Genomic DNA, 17,289 nt, shown 5'->3' with positions numbered 1-17,289 from the left:
TGCAGCACATGAGAATTTATTTTGTTTTATTTACTTGGCTTTATTTTTCAGAATGCTGATAGCATTTCATGTAGCCCACTGGATTAATGTTTTGCTCTGATAAAAATAGATTTTAGTTCTTAGGGGAAATCTGAATTGTCTGTTGAGTGATATAATAATACTAGCTCTTTACTTTTCAAATGTCAAGAGCTCTTACTGTTTTCTAGGCGGAGCATTGGAATGGGAGCTTAGACTGAAGGATGAGACTGTAGTCAGTCTGCTTGGCCACTTTCTGATGCTCCAAACTTACCCTTTCAAAGCCTCAGAATTTTCAAATCTTTAAAATGAGGAAATAAAACAAGTGATCTGTTGGGTACTTTTCAGCTTTCTTATGCTTTTTGCCTGCTCTGATATCTGCCTTATTAGTACATGAAATCCCTCCTGCTCCTTCCTGATTATTCTGCACACATAAATAAAAAGGTGATATTACAGTGGTGGTATTTGCTATGAAGAAGTTAATATCTTGGCTAGAGATTGCTCCCTTGTCTTGGGAGTTCAGCCTTTAGCTCCATGTACACCAGCTAGAACTTCCCCCCCGACCTTTGCACTTCAGAACACTACGGTATTTATGGAAGTCCTCTGTTAGAACTGATGTTCGTTAGGATCCTTAACATGTTCTTTTGAGGATGTTTTTGGCAACTATGGTTTGTACCCCCTTTTGCTGCATGAAAAATGGTTATAGTGACGGGCGGCGGCATTAAATTGTTACAACTTCAGAAACTTACTACAACTTTAATTCAACTTTTTGCTGGTTTCTGTTATTCTATTTAATGGTACTTAATGATTTTCCCAAAAACCAAAGTAACAGAGTTCATGATCATTACATTATACTTACTGTTTTCTTGAATTGAAGTAATAGCATCAAGGTTTCCCAAACTAGGTTTGGTTAACTATTAATAGATGTTTCAAAAAAACTGTGCATGTGTGGGCGGGGTGCAGGTGATGGTGCTGATAATTCCAGATCAAGTAAATTTGGATGCTTTAACTCTCTCCCAGGAATTTCAATGACATTGGCATGATAAAATATCTTTCCAGTCTTAAAAAAATAATAATAATAAAAGTCTCTTTAACTGTTTAATCCATTGCTTCTCGAAATCATTTGATCATGTAACCCGTTTGAATTTGGGAGTCTTGAAGCTCTAAAACAGGGAATTAATAATCAAGGACCACAGTTCAGGAATTGCTGCAGGATGCACTAAGGGTTGCTTGCATCTCCCACAAAAGCACTAAGTTATATAAGTCGCGAGAGCAGTGAAACCAAAGGAAGTAACTTACTTTGTTAATTGAATTTTTTTTTTTTGTAGAGACACAGTCTTACTTTATGGCCCTCGGCAGAGTGCTATGGCATCACACAGCTCACAGCAACCTCCAACTCCTGGGCTTAAGCGATTCTCTTGCCTCAGCCTCCCGAGTAGCTGGGACTACAGGCACCCGCCACAACGCCCGGCGATTTTTTGGTTGCAGTTTGGCCGGGGCCGGGTTTGAACCCGCCACCCTCGGTATATGGGGCCGGCGCCTTACCGACTGAGCCACAGGTGCCGCCCGTTAATTGAATTTTTTTTAATGTTCACTTTTATAAAACATTAACCTGGTGAAGTGCCACACCAATAATAACTAACATCTGTGCAGCCATTTAGAGAATTCAGAGTGCTTTCCCATAAACAGATCCTCACCACATACCTGGATTCTATTTAAAATTATCCGTGTGTGTGTGCGCGCGCGCGCGCGCGCGAATTAAGAAGTTGAAAGTGAGAGAGTTTAAATGGCTTCCCTTACATAACGCAGGTGTGGACTTTAGTTTTCTTGTATTCTATTTTTTCCCCTATCCATTAGAAAAATAACAAAGCAGATGCCTTTTTTCCTGATATCCCCTTTCTCCTTGCTAGAAGAGCCTCCTCAAAGCCTTACAACCACTAGTCACTAGCAACAGTCCTGAAAAGTTATTCAGGGAAAGAAAATAGAGTTCCCTGTATTTTATTACAACTCACCTTGGAGAGGTGTGGGTTGATTAATATTGTGCTGGTAAATTACTTTCTCACATCTACCTTGTGACTTTGGAGATGCTAATTTATACTCAAAACTCTCTTATAACTAATTAGGGGACAGCCAGTGTTCTTCTCACTGTGCATAGGAGAAAATTGAGGTGCTGAGAGATTGCTAGGTTTGCCTGAAACTCACATATCAAGTTGAATAAGGAAGGAGTACATTGTCTGCAGTGCTGATGGTTAAAGTCTCCTGTTTTTAGGGGGAGCCTGCTATACAGAATTGCACTTCTTCACGACCTATTATATGGGCTTTTCCTTCTCCAGGTTTTAGTTTCTTGAGGAAATAACTGGCTTGCTGGGAAGCACTTGCTTATTTACACTGAGTATCCTCTTGACATCAGCATGGGGTTACTTATAATTACATGCACATTTGTAAATAAAATGATGAGCTATTCTCATCTGAACATAATTATACCTCTCTAAAATAATGCATGTGGCAATGTTATAATCCAGTGATAAAGGGAAAGCAATCTACATGACCCCTCCTTTGTATGTAAACAGTGGATTATTAAGGCAGAATGTTTCCTGTCGCACATTCAGTTGCTGAGGTCAAGTACAATTGGGACTTGTTGAAAGATTAAACAACAAGAAGCCTTTTATAGTAATTAGTGTTCTCTATACAAAGCTAAAGTGACCTGCCTGCCATTTTCCAAGGACATTTAGACTTTAGCCCACGATCATATTAAAGAGTGACACAAAATAACTCAGCCAACAAGTTCTGAAACCTGGGGGCTCCCTTTGCATGGTGTTGCTTTTTCACACTCCCAACAACAAAGTAATTTTTGAAGATAAAATGAGACATGTTGGGTAGTCAGTGCTAATATCATCATTTCTCCAGCTTTGGACAAATCCAGAGACTACATTTTAAAGAGAGGAATTAGGGAATGCCTGAAGCTGAAGAAGTTTGATTCCATTAGAGCACAGTAGTTCAAGGCAGCAAATCATGTAAACTCACTGTCATTTAGGATTTCTCTCTGACATTGAAAGCATGGGCTCCTGTGTTCATTCACAAAACATTTACCTAATTTTTCATGAAAAATTAGAACTTTTTTAAAGGAACATTTTCAGGTATAGCTGCCTATTCCATTCATCCCATTGCCATTCTGGAATGAGTGTGTATTTTTGAAATGCTGCTGTTTGACCACTGTTTCATATTAATTCCCTTACTGATATAATAATTTTCACCTAATTTTAAAAATACGGATGTACATTTATGGGATCAATCCACTAGTCAGTCAGTGTCTATTGGATGACTATTTGCTCTGGTATTAAACCACCATCTCACTAAAATGATGGCAAAATGTTCAGCCTTACAAAGGAGAAGAGCCTGAGGATTTGAGCTGACAGTAGGAGACGTTAGAACATTAGAGGACTGCAGTGAAACTCAGCAATTATTCTTCCTTTAACAGAGGCTAAGAGTTTGGGTGAGATGTTCTGTGTCAGAGTTTCTCCGTTAAAGGAAAACTATCAAATGTACTTGGGAACAACAAAGAGCTATGCAAATACGCGGTATTATGATACAGTGTAATGATTATTATATATAAAATGAAAGGCATGTTCTAAATGGTTTCTAGGCGGCTTTAGGCATTACTGTATCAAGATTATAGACTCCTTCGATCTGTAATTTGGGCATTAGCTTAGTATGTGTTGAATGGTGCTCTGCCATGCTTAGCAAACTGTAAATGTGAATCCCCTCAGCTTAAAAGGGTTGGGCCTCTTTCAATCAACTATCAGTGTATCTTCTAGTTCTCTAGAAATAAAACCTTACTGGGGCGGCGCCTGTGGCTCAAGGAGTGGGGCACGGGTCCCATATGCCGGAGGTGGCGGGTTCAAACCCAGTCCCGGCCAAAAATCAAAAAAACAACAACAACAAAAAAAAAAACAAAGAAATAAAACCTTACTGATTACTGGTGGGAAGACTGGGAAAATGCATTATGGGGACTATGATTATTTCCTATTTATATTTTGAGAGCTGAAAAAGAATCATTAAACAACAGTATGAATTTGTAGCTCAACCCTTTCTTTCATGAATACTGTAAAGTTATGGGTCTAAAAGACATATTCCTAATGGAGATTCTTTTTTACTTTCAGAGCTGAGCTACGCGTGGATCTTCAATGAATACCCTTCCTATCAGGATAATCGCCGGTTTGTTTCTCAAGAGACTGGGAACCTGTACATTGCCAAAGTAGAAAAATCAGATGTTGGGAATTATACCTGTGTGGTTACCAACACAGTAACAAACCACAAGGTTCTGGGACCACCCACACCCCTAATACTGAGAAATGATGGTGAGTTTTCCATGTAATTTTGTTAATTTGGTTTTTTGTGGCCACGAGCTTAGTGTGGATAGATGTTAGGTTAACAAAGCTTGATTTTCTACATTAGATTTCAGAAAAATTTAATACTTTCTACATTTTGTGTTCATATTTTCTTCCCTTGTGTAAGAAATAAGCCCATGAATCCATTTTGGAAAATTAATTAGAAATCTAATTGCTAATCTCAGTAAGAGTGGAATGTGGATTTAGGTAAATGTAAATAAAAAAGAAATTTACTTGTTTCTCTCCCAGACAGAACGAAGTGAAAGGTTGAACAATTTTACTCATTAAATGCAGAATACGAGGCTCATGTGAGACAGAAGTTTTAATTTCCCACCCTACTGTGAGACTGTATCAAGAAAATATGTGAATTTCACCTTAATTATCTAAATGACTTAACAATATTCAGTAAATCACCATGTGCTTTTTTTCTGTTTGTTTTTGTTTTTGTTTTTGAGACAGAGCCTCAAGCTGTCGCCCTGAGTAGAGTGCTGTGGTGACACAGCTCACAGCAACCTCTAACTCTTGGGCTGAAGGGATCCTCTTGCCTCAGCCTCCCAAGTAGATGGGACTACAGGTGCCTGCCACAACACCCAGCTATTTTTTAGTTATAGTTGTCATTGTTGTTTGGCGCACCCAAATCCACCTGGTTTGGCTGGATTCCAACCTGCCAGCTCCGGTGTGTGTGGCTGGTTTCCTAGCCCCTCAACCTATAGGTGCCAAGGCTCCACGTGCTTTTTGAACCTACTATTGTATGCCAAACTCTAACAGGGGTCTTCAAACTATGGCCCGCGGGCCACATGAGGTTGTGTGATTGTATTTGTTACCATTTTTTTTTTTACTTCAAAATAAGATATGTGCAGTGTGCATAGGTATTTGTTCATAGTTTTTTGTTTGTTTGTTTGTTTGTTTTAACTATAGTCTGGCCCTCCAACAGTCTGAGGGACAGTGAACTGACCCCCTGTTTAAAAAGTTTGAGAACCCCTGCTATATTTTTCCCTACCATGGGTTTTTATACATGTGTATGTTGTTACCTCCAACTGAAAAGCTCTCGTTTGGATAACTGATGCTGGTCCTTCCAGTTTCTTCAAAGATAACCACTTTTTGGCCAAGTGAGGTAGCTCATGCCTGTAATCCTAGCACTCGGGGAGGCCAAAACAGGAGGATTTCTTGAGCTCAGGAGTTCAAAACTAGCCTGAACAAGAGTGAGGCTCTGTCTCTACTAAAAATAGAAAAACTAGCAGAGCGTGGTGGTGGGCACCTCTAGTCCCAGCTACTGGGGAGCCTGGGCAAAAGTATCACTTGAGCCCAAGACTTTGAGGTTGCTGTGAGCTATGACACTACAGCCTGGGGCAACAGAGTGAGACTCTGTATAAATAAATTAATAAATAAAATAAAGAGTGCTTAGCTGCTATGTAGAAAATGGACTTTCCGCAAACAAGATTGGAAACTGGAAGTGTCACCAAACTACTTTTGCAATAATTCAGTTAGGCAGTGACAGTAGCTTGAACTAGGGAGTAACTGCAGAGAGAGAGAGAGAGAAATAGATTCAGGATGTAGTTTGCAGGTAAGGCTGCCAGGACTTGCTGACGTGTTGGTTGTGGGAGGCAGGGGAAAGAAAATCACGGATGACATGTAGATTTCTAGCACAACAACCTAGTGTATGAGAATTTCATTTCTGAAATGGTTTTACTAAACAAGTTTGCAAGGGAACAATCAAAAATATCATTTTAGTCATTACCTATAAAGCACAGGACCCACTAACTTGTCCCTTGGCAATGGGAAGAATTATTTGGTTTGTGGCTTTTCATCCATTTCTCTATTATAATATTCATCTACTGCATTCGTGTTCACTTGTCAGCTTCCCTTCCCCACACTGTTCACATTATGATCAAAGAAAGATCATAGTTTTCATCCAACTTTGTTTTAGTCCCCAGCAAAATGCTTGCCACATGGAAAATACTGAATGAATATATTGGATTAATATATTATGCATTATGTTAAATAAAACTGAAAACTTGTTTCAGTTTAAAGAGAAAATAAGCAAGGTATCAGTTCTTTCAAAGGCTATCATTGTTATGTCTCCTGATCTACACATGAAGAAGCTTTCAAAACATAATGCTCCAGTGGCATTTTATAAGAAATCATTAAAAATTACAGCTGCTCTGGCCTCTACCCAAAATGCACATATGCCAAAATATCTTTTCAGAGGCTTTATCTTTTCTGGTGCATGAAGTCACAGATGCAATGCCATACTGACCTCAATGTGCCAGCATGTAGCTGAGGACATTACCACACAGAACTGCTGCTCCACAAAGATCGAACAAAGAGCTCCTGCCATCGTCGCATACCCTTCAAGTTGGCGACAACTCTGCCTTTTGCTTGGCTTTTCGATTTATCTCGCCTTGTCTGGCATACCTTAACAGATACAACAAATGTTTTTTATTAGAATGTCTTATCAAAAAATTAGCAGACTGAACATCTCATTCCTCAGCCGTCAATACCCACTCATTTAATTTCCGTGAGAGCTGCATGGCTTTCCCTTTTAAGACTAGATTACATAAAATGGATACTAGAACTAGATGACTAAGCACAGGAAAGTCTTTCCTGGAAGTGAGACAAAGGAAAAATATAAAATCAAGAAAAGATTGCAAAATAAAGATGACATTCTTGTCAAAAATCTCTTCTGTCAGGATAAACAAAATGAAATTACTATTCTGCAAATTCTGGTATTTAGAGACTCTATTAGACTGGTAAGTGCAAGGCGGGTATAGAATTTGTACATTTTGGTCATTGACCTGCACACAGAATTTCACCTCCTCCTTTTGCCTCAGCATGTAGATACACAAGACAAAATCTGAAGCGGAATTGAACTAATTTCCACCCTAGTCATTTCCCTTGCTAAGAGCGGATGTAGCTTAGCAAACCAGATTACCACCATATATTAAGGTTATTTCTTTCGAGTTCCAGCTAAGCAGTTCTGGACTATGATTCACTGTTTCCAGCCACCAAAAAGGCCGTAGTGAGTCATGAACAGTGAACGGGAAACATTGGCTCAGACCAGGTCCTGATAGGTGTCAGGTATGACGTGTCTGTCCCATGTCTGTCCCACTGGTCATATTTACCACTTGCCCTCAGCACAGTAGACTTTGGCAAGACCTTGGTACTCCGTGTTCCCCTTCCCCAGCTCTTCCTGCAGCCCACTCCTTCCTGCATCTCATATCATGACTGGAATGTGGGACTGAGGGTAAGGAGCTGGGCTATCCAGGTGGAACTCAGCCCCGCCATTTATTAGCTTCGTGACTTTGGATGTGTCCGCTTAACCTCCCTGGGCTCTGTTGTCTCATCAGGAAAATGAGGAAAATAGTATCCACCTCAGAGAATTATTTTGAGCCTTAAATTACATATAAAGTGTGTTGAAATAGTATAACATGGATGACTTTCTTACCTAAGATATGCTTAACAAATTATATTTTTGAAAGCTAGCTTATAATAGTGCATAGATAGTATTATCCTTGTTTCTTAAAAAATGTGTGTGGGTAAATAACAGAGAAAGGTGGAGTATTATTCTCTAGTATACCTAATAGATGTTAAAATGTAAGTTGTTTGACGGTTAGTGAAAAAAATTGAATTTTTTTTCTTTTTGGCTTCTCTGTATTTTCTCACTTTTTACAATGATTATAGATTTTTCAGATGTTTAGAACATTGGTAAAGGAGTTATATTCAAATTATTGGACCCAGAGGGCACTTTTGAGATCACCCCATTTTATATCTTTATTTTTTTAGAAAAGAAGAGAACAGCGGACTGAGAAGTAGGGCAAGAAAGACAGCGTCGGGGAAGTTTCTTCTTTGCTTTTTTTTCTTGTGTCCCACTTTTATTTTATTCATTTATTTATTTTATTGTTAAATAATAGCTGTGTACATTAGTGCAATCAAGGGGTACAATGTGCTGGTTTCATATACAATCTGAAATATTCTCATCAAACTGTTCAACGATTCTTTTTTTTTTTTTGTAGAGACAGAGTCTCACTTTACGGCCCTCGGTAGAGTGCCATGGCATCACACAGCTCACAGCAACCTCCAACTCCTGGGCCTAAGCGATTCTCTTGCCTCAGCCTCCCAAGTAGCTGGGACTACAGGCGCCCGCCACAACGCCCAGCTATTTTTTGGTTGCAGTTCAGCTGGGGCCTGGTTTGAACCCGCCACCCTCGGTATATGGGGCCGGCGCCTTACCGACTGAGCCACAGGCACCGCCCTGTTCAACGATTCTTAAACACCTCCTCTCAAGCTATTTAGCAGAAGTTCAGAGTCTGTTTGGGACTGTAGATTTATGTATTTACTTTGTTTCTTTTTCTGATTTTTAAAAACTGTGTATTGGGACTGCTTCCAAATAACTGTATGCTATTTTGTAGTCATCACCTTAAGGAAGTATAAAATTGAGAGATGTTAGAGAAATGTGAAAGTATTTTAGATCAGAAATTACAATTACTGATCTAAATATTCTAAAATCTACTTTAAAAAGGTAAATAACATGTTATTTACAAAAGTGCTCCAGGTGTTTAGGTACCATAAAAGGAAAAAGTTTTCTTTAGGAAAAGTACATCATGTTTATTATTACTGCAGGTACTAAAGTGAGTCCATTGATCAATATTAGCCCAATTTATGGTTATTAATAATGATGAACTATTTCTAGTGTGTGCTTTCTACACCGATCTGAAAGAATTGTTCCTAAGTTTCTATAAACAAAGTAACAGACCACCCATATAGCATTACTACTAGAGAAATAATCGACTTATATGAGAATTTCTTCTGCTTTTAGGTACTACCTCCTACTCTCTTTATAATGCTTACAGAGGCAAAGAATTAACAGAGATTAAGACTGTCTTAAGAAAATGAGATAATGTTTGTTAGGACATTTATGAACATTACATACATAGGTACATAATTGAGCATGAAAAGAATCATTGTTTAGCTTTTGCCTTTTTACTATGTTTTCCTGGAGACTGGCTGGAGATTGGTTTGACCATTCTTTATTTTGCTTGTTAGCACCAAGATGAATGTTAAGAAGTTTACAGCTTGTGTCTGTCTGATGGGCCCAGGGTGTACACACTGATTGTTAATTATTCTTTAATATTATCTACATCTAAGAGATGCTATAAAACCAGAAAGAATGAGATGCCCACTATCTTAGAGTTTCACATTCTCTCTCTGTTCTTTCTCTCTTTCCCTTTCCATATTTATATTGTTAAGCATATATACTTTGGAGGCATATTTGTCCATATACACTAGCCGTGTTGTCTTTTGAGGTTAAAATTTTAATTTCACTTTTCTAAACGTTTATTATACTTCAAGATAAAAATTATTTAAAAATTATATTTATGGGCTCAGTGCCCACAGCTCAGTGAGCAGGGCGCAGGTCACATACACCAAGGCTGGCGGGTTTGAGCCCGGCCCGGGCGTGCTAAACAACACTGACAACTGCAACTAAAAATTAGCCAGGTGTTGTGGCAAGTGCCTGTAGTCCCAGCTACTTGCGAGGCTGAGGCAAGAGAATTGTTTAAACCCAAGAGTTTGAGGTTGCTGTGAGCTGTGATGCCACAGCACTTTACCAAGGACAACATAGTGAGACTTTGTCTCAAAAAAAATTATATTTATATTCTCAAATATCATTTATACAATTGACCATGTTTTCCTAAGTCCTGACCCATTTTCCCCAGCCTAATTTTATTTATCTATGAAAACACTGAATAAGGTCAGCCCTGAAGTATTTAATCTTCTCACCATTAGCTTTAACCTAATGGAAAAGTGGTCAGTTGCTGACCTCAGCACCTTGCAGTTTCAGAACAGTCTGAGGTGAGGCATAAATAGGTGTGCCAAACACGTGTGGATTAACAGTCCAGGGGAAACGTGGAGAGAGTCTCGGGGATAGCCCCAGACCGATCACCAACTCTCACGAGACAAAGCAAACCATTTCTTTGTTCCTTAATTGCCTCAGCTATAAAAATGAATTATTTATATTAAATTATATCTAAGGTCCCTTTGTGGACGTCTTCTAGGATTCTAGTCACAACATTGTAGCATACTTTACTCCAATTTCAGTATTTCCACATGCCGGGTAATATCAAACCCAGCACATATTGGAGAGGATTTCTTCCCAATGCTAATTACCAATCCTAGCAGAAACTCTTGCAGACCACAGCAGGCCGTTTTATGACCCTTTAGCCTCCTTGTAGCCCAGAAGACTATCTTCCTCTCAAAGTTCCAAATTTAAGACCAAAGAAAACCTTAAAAATGGAAAGGAGAAAGCTGGAACATTCTGGAATATTTTGATGCACTACCACATATCCTCCAGTGTGATCCCGCAGCTGTTCAAAGTAAACTTTCCTAATATTGCCCCAAACTGCATTAGATCCTTAAGTGGGCATTACCAGCCACCATTTGTCTTCATGAATAGATCGGCTTTATTTGTGGTCCACTTCATTAACCTAGTGGTCTGATCAAAAACCCAGTCATTAAGAGAATCGCTTTCGAATTGTGGACTTGATCTACAACCTTCTATTGATGACCTAGCATTTAGGTAAGCAACAAGTACCGATATGCCCTCCACTTAGACATAATTTTATATATTTTTTCTTTTTTTCTTTTTTTAGTAAATATAGCTGTGTACATCAATATGATCATGGGGCACCATACACTTGGTTCATAGACCATTTGACCCATTTTCATCACATTAGTTGACATAGCCCTCCTGGCATTTTCTTAGTTACTTTGCTAAGACATTTACATTCCACATTTACCAAGCCTCAGATATACCCTTGTAAGATGCACCAGGGGTGTGATCCTTTCAATCCCCCTCCCTCTACCCTTCTCCCCCCTCCCTCCCCACCCTTTCCCCATTCCCCCTATTCTTAGGTTGTAACTGGGTTATAGCTTTCATGTGAAAGTTCTGAATTTGTTTCATAGTAGGGGTGAGTACATTGGATACTTTTTCTTCCATTCTCGAGACACTATTCTGAGAAGAATATGTTCCAGCTCCATCCATGTAAACATGAAAGAGGTAAAGTCTCCATCTTTCTTCAAGGCTGCATTGTAATCCATGGTGTACATATACCACAATTTATTAATCCATTCGTGGATCAGTGGGTACTTGTGTTTTTTTTTTTTTTTGAATGTAGTGAACTTTATTTATTTATTTATTTTTTTTTTTTTTTATTGTTGGGGATTCATTGAGGGTAAGGTACTTGTGTTTTTTCCATGACTTAGCAATTATGAATAGGGCTACAATAAACATTCTGGTACAAATATCTTTGTTATGATGTGATTTTTGGTCTTCTGGGTATATGCCCAGCAGAGGAATTACAGGATTGAATGGCAGATCTATTTTTAGATCTCTAAGTGTTCTCCATATATCTTTCCAAAAGGAATGTATTAATTTGCATTCCCACCAGCAGTGCAAAAGTATTCCCTTTTCTCCACATCCACGTCAACATCTCCGGTCTTGAGATTTAGTGATATAGGCTAGTCTCACTGGAGTTAGATGATATCTCAAAGTAGTTTTGATTTGCATTTCTCTGATGATTAAAGATGATGAGCATTTTTTCATATGTCTGAAGGCTGCGTACCTGTCTTCTTCAGAGAAGTTTCTTTTCAAGTCTATTGCCCAGCCTGCAATGATATCCCTTGTTCTTTTCTTGCTAATGCATTTGAGTTCTCTGTGGAGTCTGGTTATTAAACCTTTGTCGGAGACATAACCAGCAAACATCTTCTCCCATTCTGTGGGCTGTTTGCTTGCTTTACTTACTGTGTTCTTGGCTGTGCAGAAGCTTTTTAGTTTGATCAAGTCCCAGTAGTGTATTTTTGAAGCTGCTTCAGTTGCCCGGGGGGTCCTTCTCATAAAAAACTCGCCCAACCCAATTTCTTCAAGGGTTTTCCCTACACTCTCTTCTAGTGTTTTTATAGTTTCATGTGTTAAGTTTAAATCTTTAATCCATTAAGAGTCTATCTTGGTTAATGGTGAAAGGTGTGGGTCCAGTTTCAGTCTTCTACAGGTTGCCAGCCAGTTCACCCAGCACCATTTATTAAATAGGGAATCTTTTCCCCATTGAATGTTTTTAATTGGCTTGTCAAAGATTAAATAACGGTAAGTAGCTGGATTCATCTCTTGGTTCTCTGTTCTGTTCCAGATATCTACTTTTCTGTTTTTGTGCCAATACCATGCTGTTTTGATCACTATCGATTTGTAGTATAGTCTGAGGTCTGGTAGCGTGATTCCTCCTGCTTTGTTTTTATTTTTGAGTAATGTCTTGGCTATTCAAGGTTTTTTTCTGATTCCATATAAAACGAAGTATTGTTTTTTAAAGTATGACAGTGTGACTTTAATAGGGATTGCGTTGAAGTTATATATTGCTTTGGGTAGTATGGACATTTTAACAATGTTGATTCTTCCCAGCCATGAGCATGGTATGTTTTTCCATTTATTAACATTCTCAGCTATCTCTTTTCTTAGAGTTTCATAGTTCTCTTTATATAGATCTTTGACGTCCTTTGTTAGATAAAATCCCAAATATTTCATCTTCTTTGGCATTACTGTGAATGGGGTAGAGTCCTTAATTGTTTTTTCAGCTTGACTATTATTGGTATATATAAAGGCTACCGATTTATGAATGTTGATTTTGTAACCTGAGACGCTGCTGTATTCCTTGAACACTTCTAAGAGTTTTGTAGTAGAGTCCCTAGTGTTTTCCAGATATACAATCATATCATCTGCAAAAAGTGAAAGTTTGATCTCTTCTGACCCTATGTGGATACCCTTGATCGCCTTTTCTTCCCTAATTGCGATGGCTAAAACTTCCAATACAATGTTAAAAAGCAATGGAGACAATGGGCTGCCTTGTCTGGTTCCTGATCTAAGTGGAAATGATTCCAATTTAACTCCGTTCAATATGATATTGGCTGTCGATTTGCTGTAGATGGCCTCTATCAGTTTAAGAAATGTCCCTTCTATACCAATTTTCTTAAGTGTTCTGATCATGAAGGGATGTTGGATGTTATCAAAAGCTTTTTCTGCATCGATTGAGAGAATCATATGGTCTTTGTTTTTTACTTTGTTTATGTGCTGGATTACATTTATAGATTTACATATATTGAACCAGCCTTGAGATCCTGGGATAAAGCCAACTTGATCATGATGTATAAATTTGTTTGATGTGTTGCTGGATTCTGTTTGTTAGGATCTTGTTGAATATTTTTGCGTCTATATTCATTAGTGATATTGGTCTATAATTTACTTTTCTTGATAGGTCTTTTCCTGGTTTGGGGATCAGGGTGATGTTTGCTTCATAGAACGTGTTGGGTAGTCTTCCTTCTTTTTCTACCTTTTGGAACAGGTTGAGTAATATAGGTACTAATTCCTGTTTAAAGGTTTGGTAGAATTCTGATGTGAAACCATTTGGTCCCGGGCTTTTCTTTTTGGGGAGGTTTTGTATGGTTGATGTTATTTCTGAACTTGATGTGGGCCTGTTCAACATTTCCACTTGATTCTGATTAAGTCTTGGAAGGTGACGAGCTTCTAAGTATCGATCCATTTCCTTCAGATTTTCATATTTCTGAGAGTAAAGTTTCTTGTAATATTCATTAAGGATTTTTTGGAGTTCTGAGAAGTCTGTTGTTATTTTGTCTTTGTCATTTCTGATTGATGAGATTAGAGATTTTACTCTTTTTTTCCTGATTAGGTTGGCCAATGGTTTATCTATTTTGTTGACCTTTTCAAAAAACCAGCTTTTTGATTTATTGATCTGTTGTATTATTCTTTTGTTTTCAATTTCATTTAGTTCTGCTCTGATTTTGGTTATTTCTTTTCTTCTACGGGGTTTGGGGTTGGAATGTTCTTCCTTTTCCATTTGCTTGAGATGTCCCACTAAGTTGCTAACTTCCTCTCTTTCTGTTCTCCTGAGGAAGGCTTGCAGTGCTATAAATTTCCCTCTTAGAACTGCCTTTGCGGTGTCCCACAGGTTCTGATAGTTCATGTCTTCATTGTCGTTTTGTTCCAAAAATTTGGCAATTTCCTTCTTGATCTCATCTCTGACCCAGCTATCATTCAACATGAGGTTATTTAACTTCCATGTTTTTGTATGAGTATGCAGATTCCTGTTGTTACTCAGCTCAAGTTTTATTCCATGATGGTCCAAGAAGATGCATGGAATAACTTCTATTCCTTTAAATTTACTGAGGTTAGACTTGTGACCTAAGATGTGATCGATTTTGGAGTAAGTTCTGTGGGCTGATGAGAAGTATGTGTATTCAGTTTTGTTAGAATGAAATGTTCTGTAGATGTCTGCTAAATCTAAATGCTGGATGGTTAGATTTAAATCTAAAATTTCTTTACTCAGCTTTTTGTTGGAGGATCGATCCATCACTGTCAGAGGAGTGTTAAAGTCTCCCATATTATGGAGCTGGAGGAAATCAAGTTGGTCATGTCTGTTAGAGTTTCTCTTATAAATTGAGGTGCATTCTGATTGGGTACATAGATATTAATAATTGAAATCTCATAATATTGAGTATTACCCTTAACAAATATGAAGTGACCATTCTTGTCTTTCCTTACTTTTGTTGGTTTAAAGCCTATTGTGTCTGCAAATAAAATTGCAACACCTGCTTTTTTCTGGTTACCATTTGCCTGAAATATGGATGACCATCCTTTCACCCTGAGTCTGTATTTGTCTTTTAAGTTAAGATGTGACTCTTGTAAGCAACCGATATCTGGTCTGAGTTTTTGTATCTAGTCAGCTAACCTATGTGTCTTTAGAGGACAGTTTAAGTCATTCACATTAATGGAGACTATTGATAAGTTTGGTGAAATTTTGGGTATCGAGTTTTTCAAAAGTCCAGTGGACATTTTTAATCTTTTCGCCATTGTAGAAGTTGGAGTTTGATCAGAAGTTTCTGAGTTAGTTTACGTTTATAGTAGAGGATTGGGTTGGTCATTATGGAGGATAGGTCTGAGAATATCCTGAAGAGCTGGTTTGATTGTGGCAAATTTCTTCAACATATGAATGTCGTTAAAGTATTTAATTTCTCCTTCATAGATGAAACTCAGTTTAGCTGTGTATAAGATCTGGGGTTGAAAGTTATTTTGCTTTAGGAGATTAAAAGTCGATGACTACCCTCTTCTGGCTTGAAAAGTTTCAGCAGAGAGATCTGCAGTCATTCTGATGTTCTTACCTTTGTAGGTAATGGCTTTCTTTCGCCTGATAACCTTGAGAATTTTCTCCTTCATGTTAACTTTAGTGAAGCTAATTATGATATGTCTGGGGGGTGACTCATTGGGGTTGAATCATGCTGGAGTTCTGAAACTGTCTGCTATCTGAATCTCTAGGCACATCTAGAAAATTCTCTTTCATAATTTGATGCAGATCACAAGAATGGAGAAGCATGAATCCTATGTACTCAATTTTGATATGAGGACAATTAATGACAATTATGGTTATGGGGGGGAACAGAAAGAGGGAAGTAGGGAGGTGGGTGGGGCCTTGGTGTGTGTCACACTTTATGGGGGCAAGACATGATTGCAAGAGGGACTTTACCTAACAATTGCAATCAGTGTAACCTGGTTTATTGTACCCTCTATGAATCCCCAACAATAAATAAATAAATAAATAAATAAATGAATAAAAAAATAATAATAAAAACCAGAACATTTCCCGGGTGGGGGTTGAGTGATGAGAATTACAGCAATGCACAGGATGGAACAAATACATCAATAAAAGATCGTTGAAAACAACAAAAAAAAAATAATAATTTGATGCAGAAGGGCCTCTGTGCCCATCAATGCCACTTCATCGTTTTCCGGAACTCCTATTATTTGTATATTGACCTTCTTCAAATTATCCCAGAGCTCTCTAAGAGAATGATCCATTTTTGCTCTCCATTTCTGTTCCTCTTTGAGAGTTTTAGAGCATTCAAACGCTTTATCTTCAATGTCAGAAATCCTTTCTTCTGCCTGGTAAAAATATGGAATGCTTCACGAATTTGCATGTCTTCCTTGCGCAGGGGCCATGCTAATCTTCTCTGTATTGTTCCAATTTTAGTATATGTGCTGCCGAAGCGAGCACATAATTTTATATTTTTTAGGATCTAGAGTTTATACCCAAAACACTTGGCTTTATTGTACTCTTACTTCTTTTTTTTTTTTTGCCTTTTTTTTTCTTTTATTGTTGGGGATTCATTGAGGGTACAATAAGCCAGGTGACACTGATTGCAATTGTTAGGTAAAGTCCCTCTTGCAGTCATGTCTTGCCCCCATAAAGTGTGACACACACCAAGGCCCCACCCACCTCCCTACTTCCCTCTTTCTGTTTCCCCCCCCATAACCATAATTGTCATTAATTGTCCTCATATCAAAATTGAGTACATGGGATTCATGCTTCTCCATTCTTGTGATGCTTTACTAAGAATAATGTCTTCCGGGCGGCGCCTGTGGCTCAGTGAGTAGGGCGCCGGCCCCATATGCCGAGGGTGGCGGGCCAAACTGCGACAAAAAAATAGCCGGGCGTTGTGGCGGGCGCCTGTAGTCCCAGCTGCTGGGGAGGCTGAGGCAAGAGAATCGTGTAAGCCCAAGAGTTAGAGGTTGCTGTGAGCCGTGTGACGCCACGGCACTCTACCCAAGGGCGGTACAGTGAGACTCTGTCTCTACAAAAAAAAAAAAAAAAAAAGAATAATATCTTCCACGTCCATCCAGGTTAATACGAAGGATGTAAAGTCTCCATTTTTTTTAATGGCTGAATAGTATTCCATGGTATACATATACCACAGCTTGTTAATCCATTCCTGGGTTGGTGGGCATTTAGGCTGTACTCTTACTTCTAATTGCAACTTTTGTGTGGCTTTGTCA

General features: G+C 38.4%; 1 protein-coding gene and 1 non-coding gene across 2 annotated transcripts in view; one reads left to right on the top strand and one right to left on the bottom strand.

Moving 5' to 3' along the window:
* CNTN4 (contactin 4) overlaps positions 1-17,289 on the top strand; it is a 365,224-nt gene that overhangs the window by 131,764 nt on the left and 216,171 nt on the right. The window contains 1 exon segment of the mRNA XM_053598811.1: positions 4,176-4,373. Within this exon segment, the coding sequence (XP_053454786.1) occupies positions 4,176-4,373 (198 nt within the window).
* Positions 16,404-16,510, bottom strand: LOC128592826 (U6 spliceosomal RNA). Its single transcript, XR_008382039.1, has one exon. It is a non-coding gene; the product is annotated as a U6 spliceosomal RNA (small nuclear RNA).

The sequence above is a fragment of the Nycticebus coucang genome, chromosome 8, assembly GCF_027406575.1.
Source record: "Nycticebus coucang isolate mNycCou1 chromosome 8, mNycCou1.pri, whole genome shotgun sequence".
Classification (NCBI taxonomy): domain Eukaryota; kingdom Metazoa; phylum Chordata; class Mammalia; order Primates; family Lorisidae; genus Nycticebus; species Nycticebus coucang.
The sequence above is the reverse complement of the archived record's forward strand: the minus strand, read 5'-3'. Positions and strand labels throughout refer to the sequence as shown.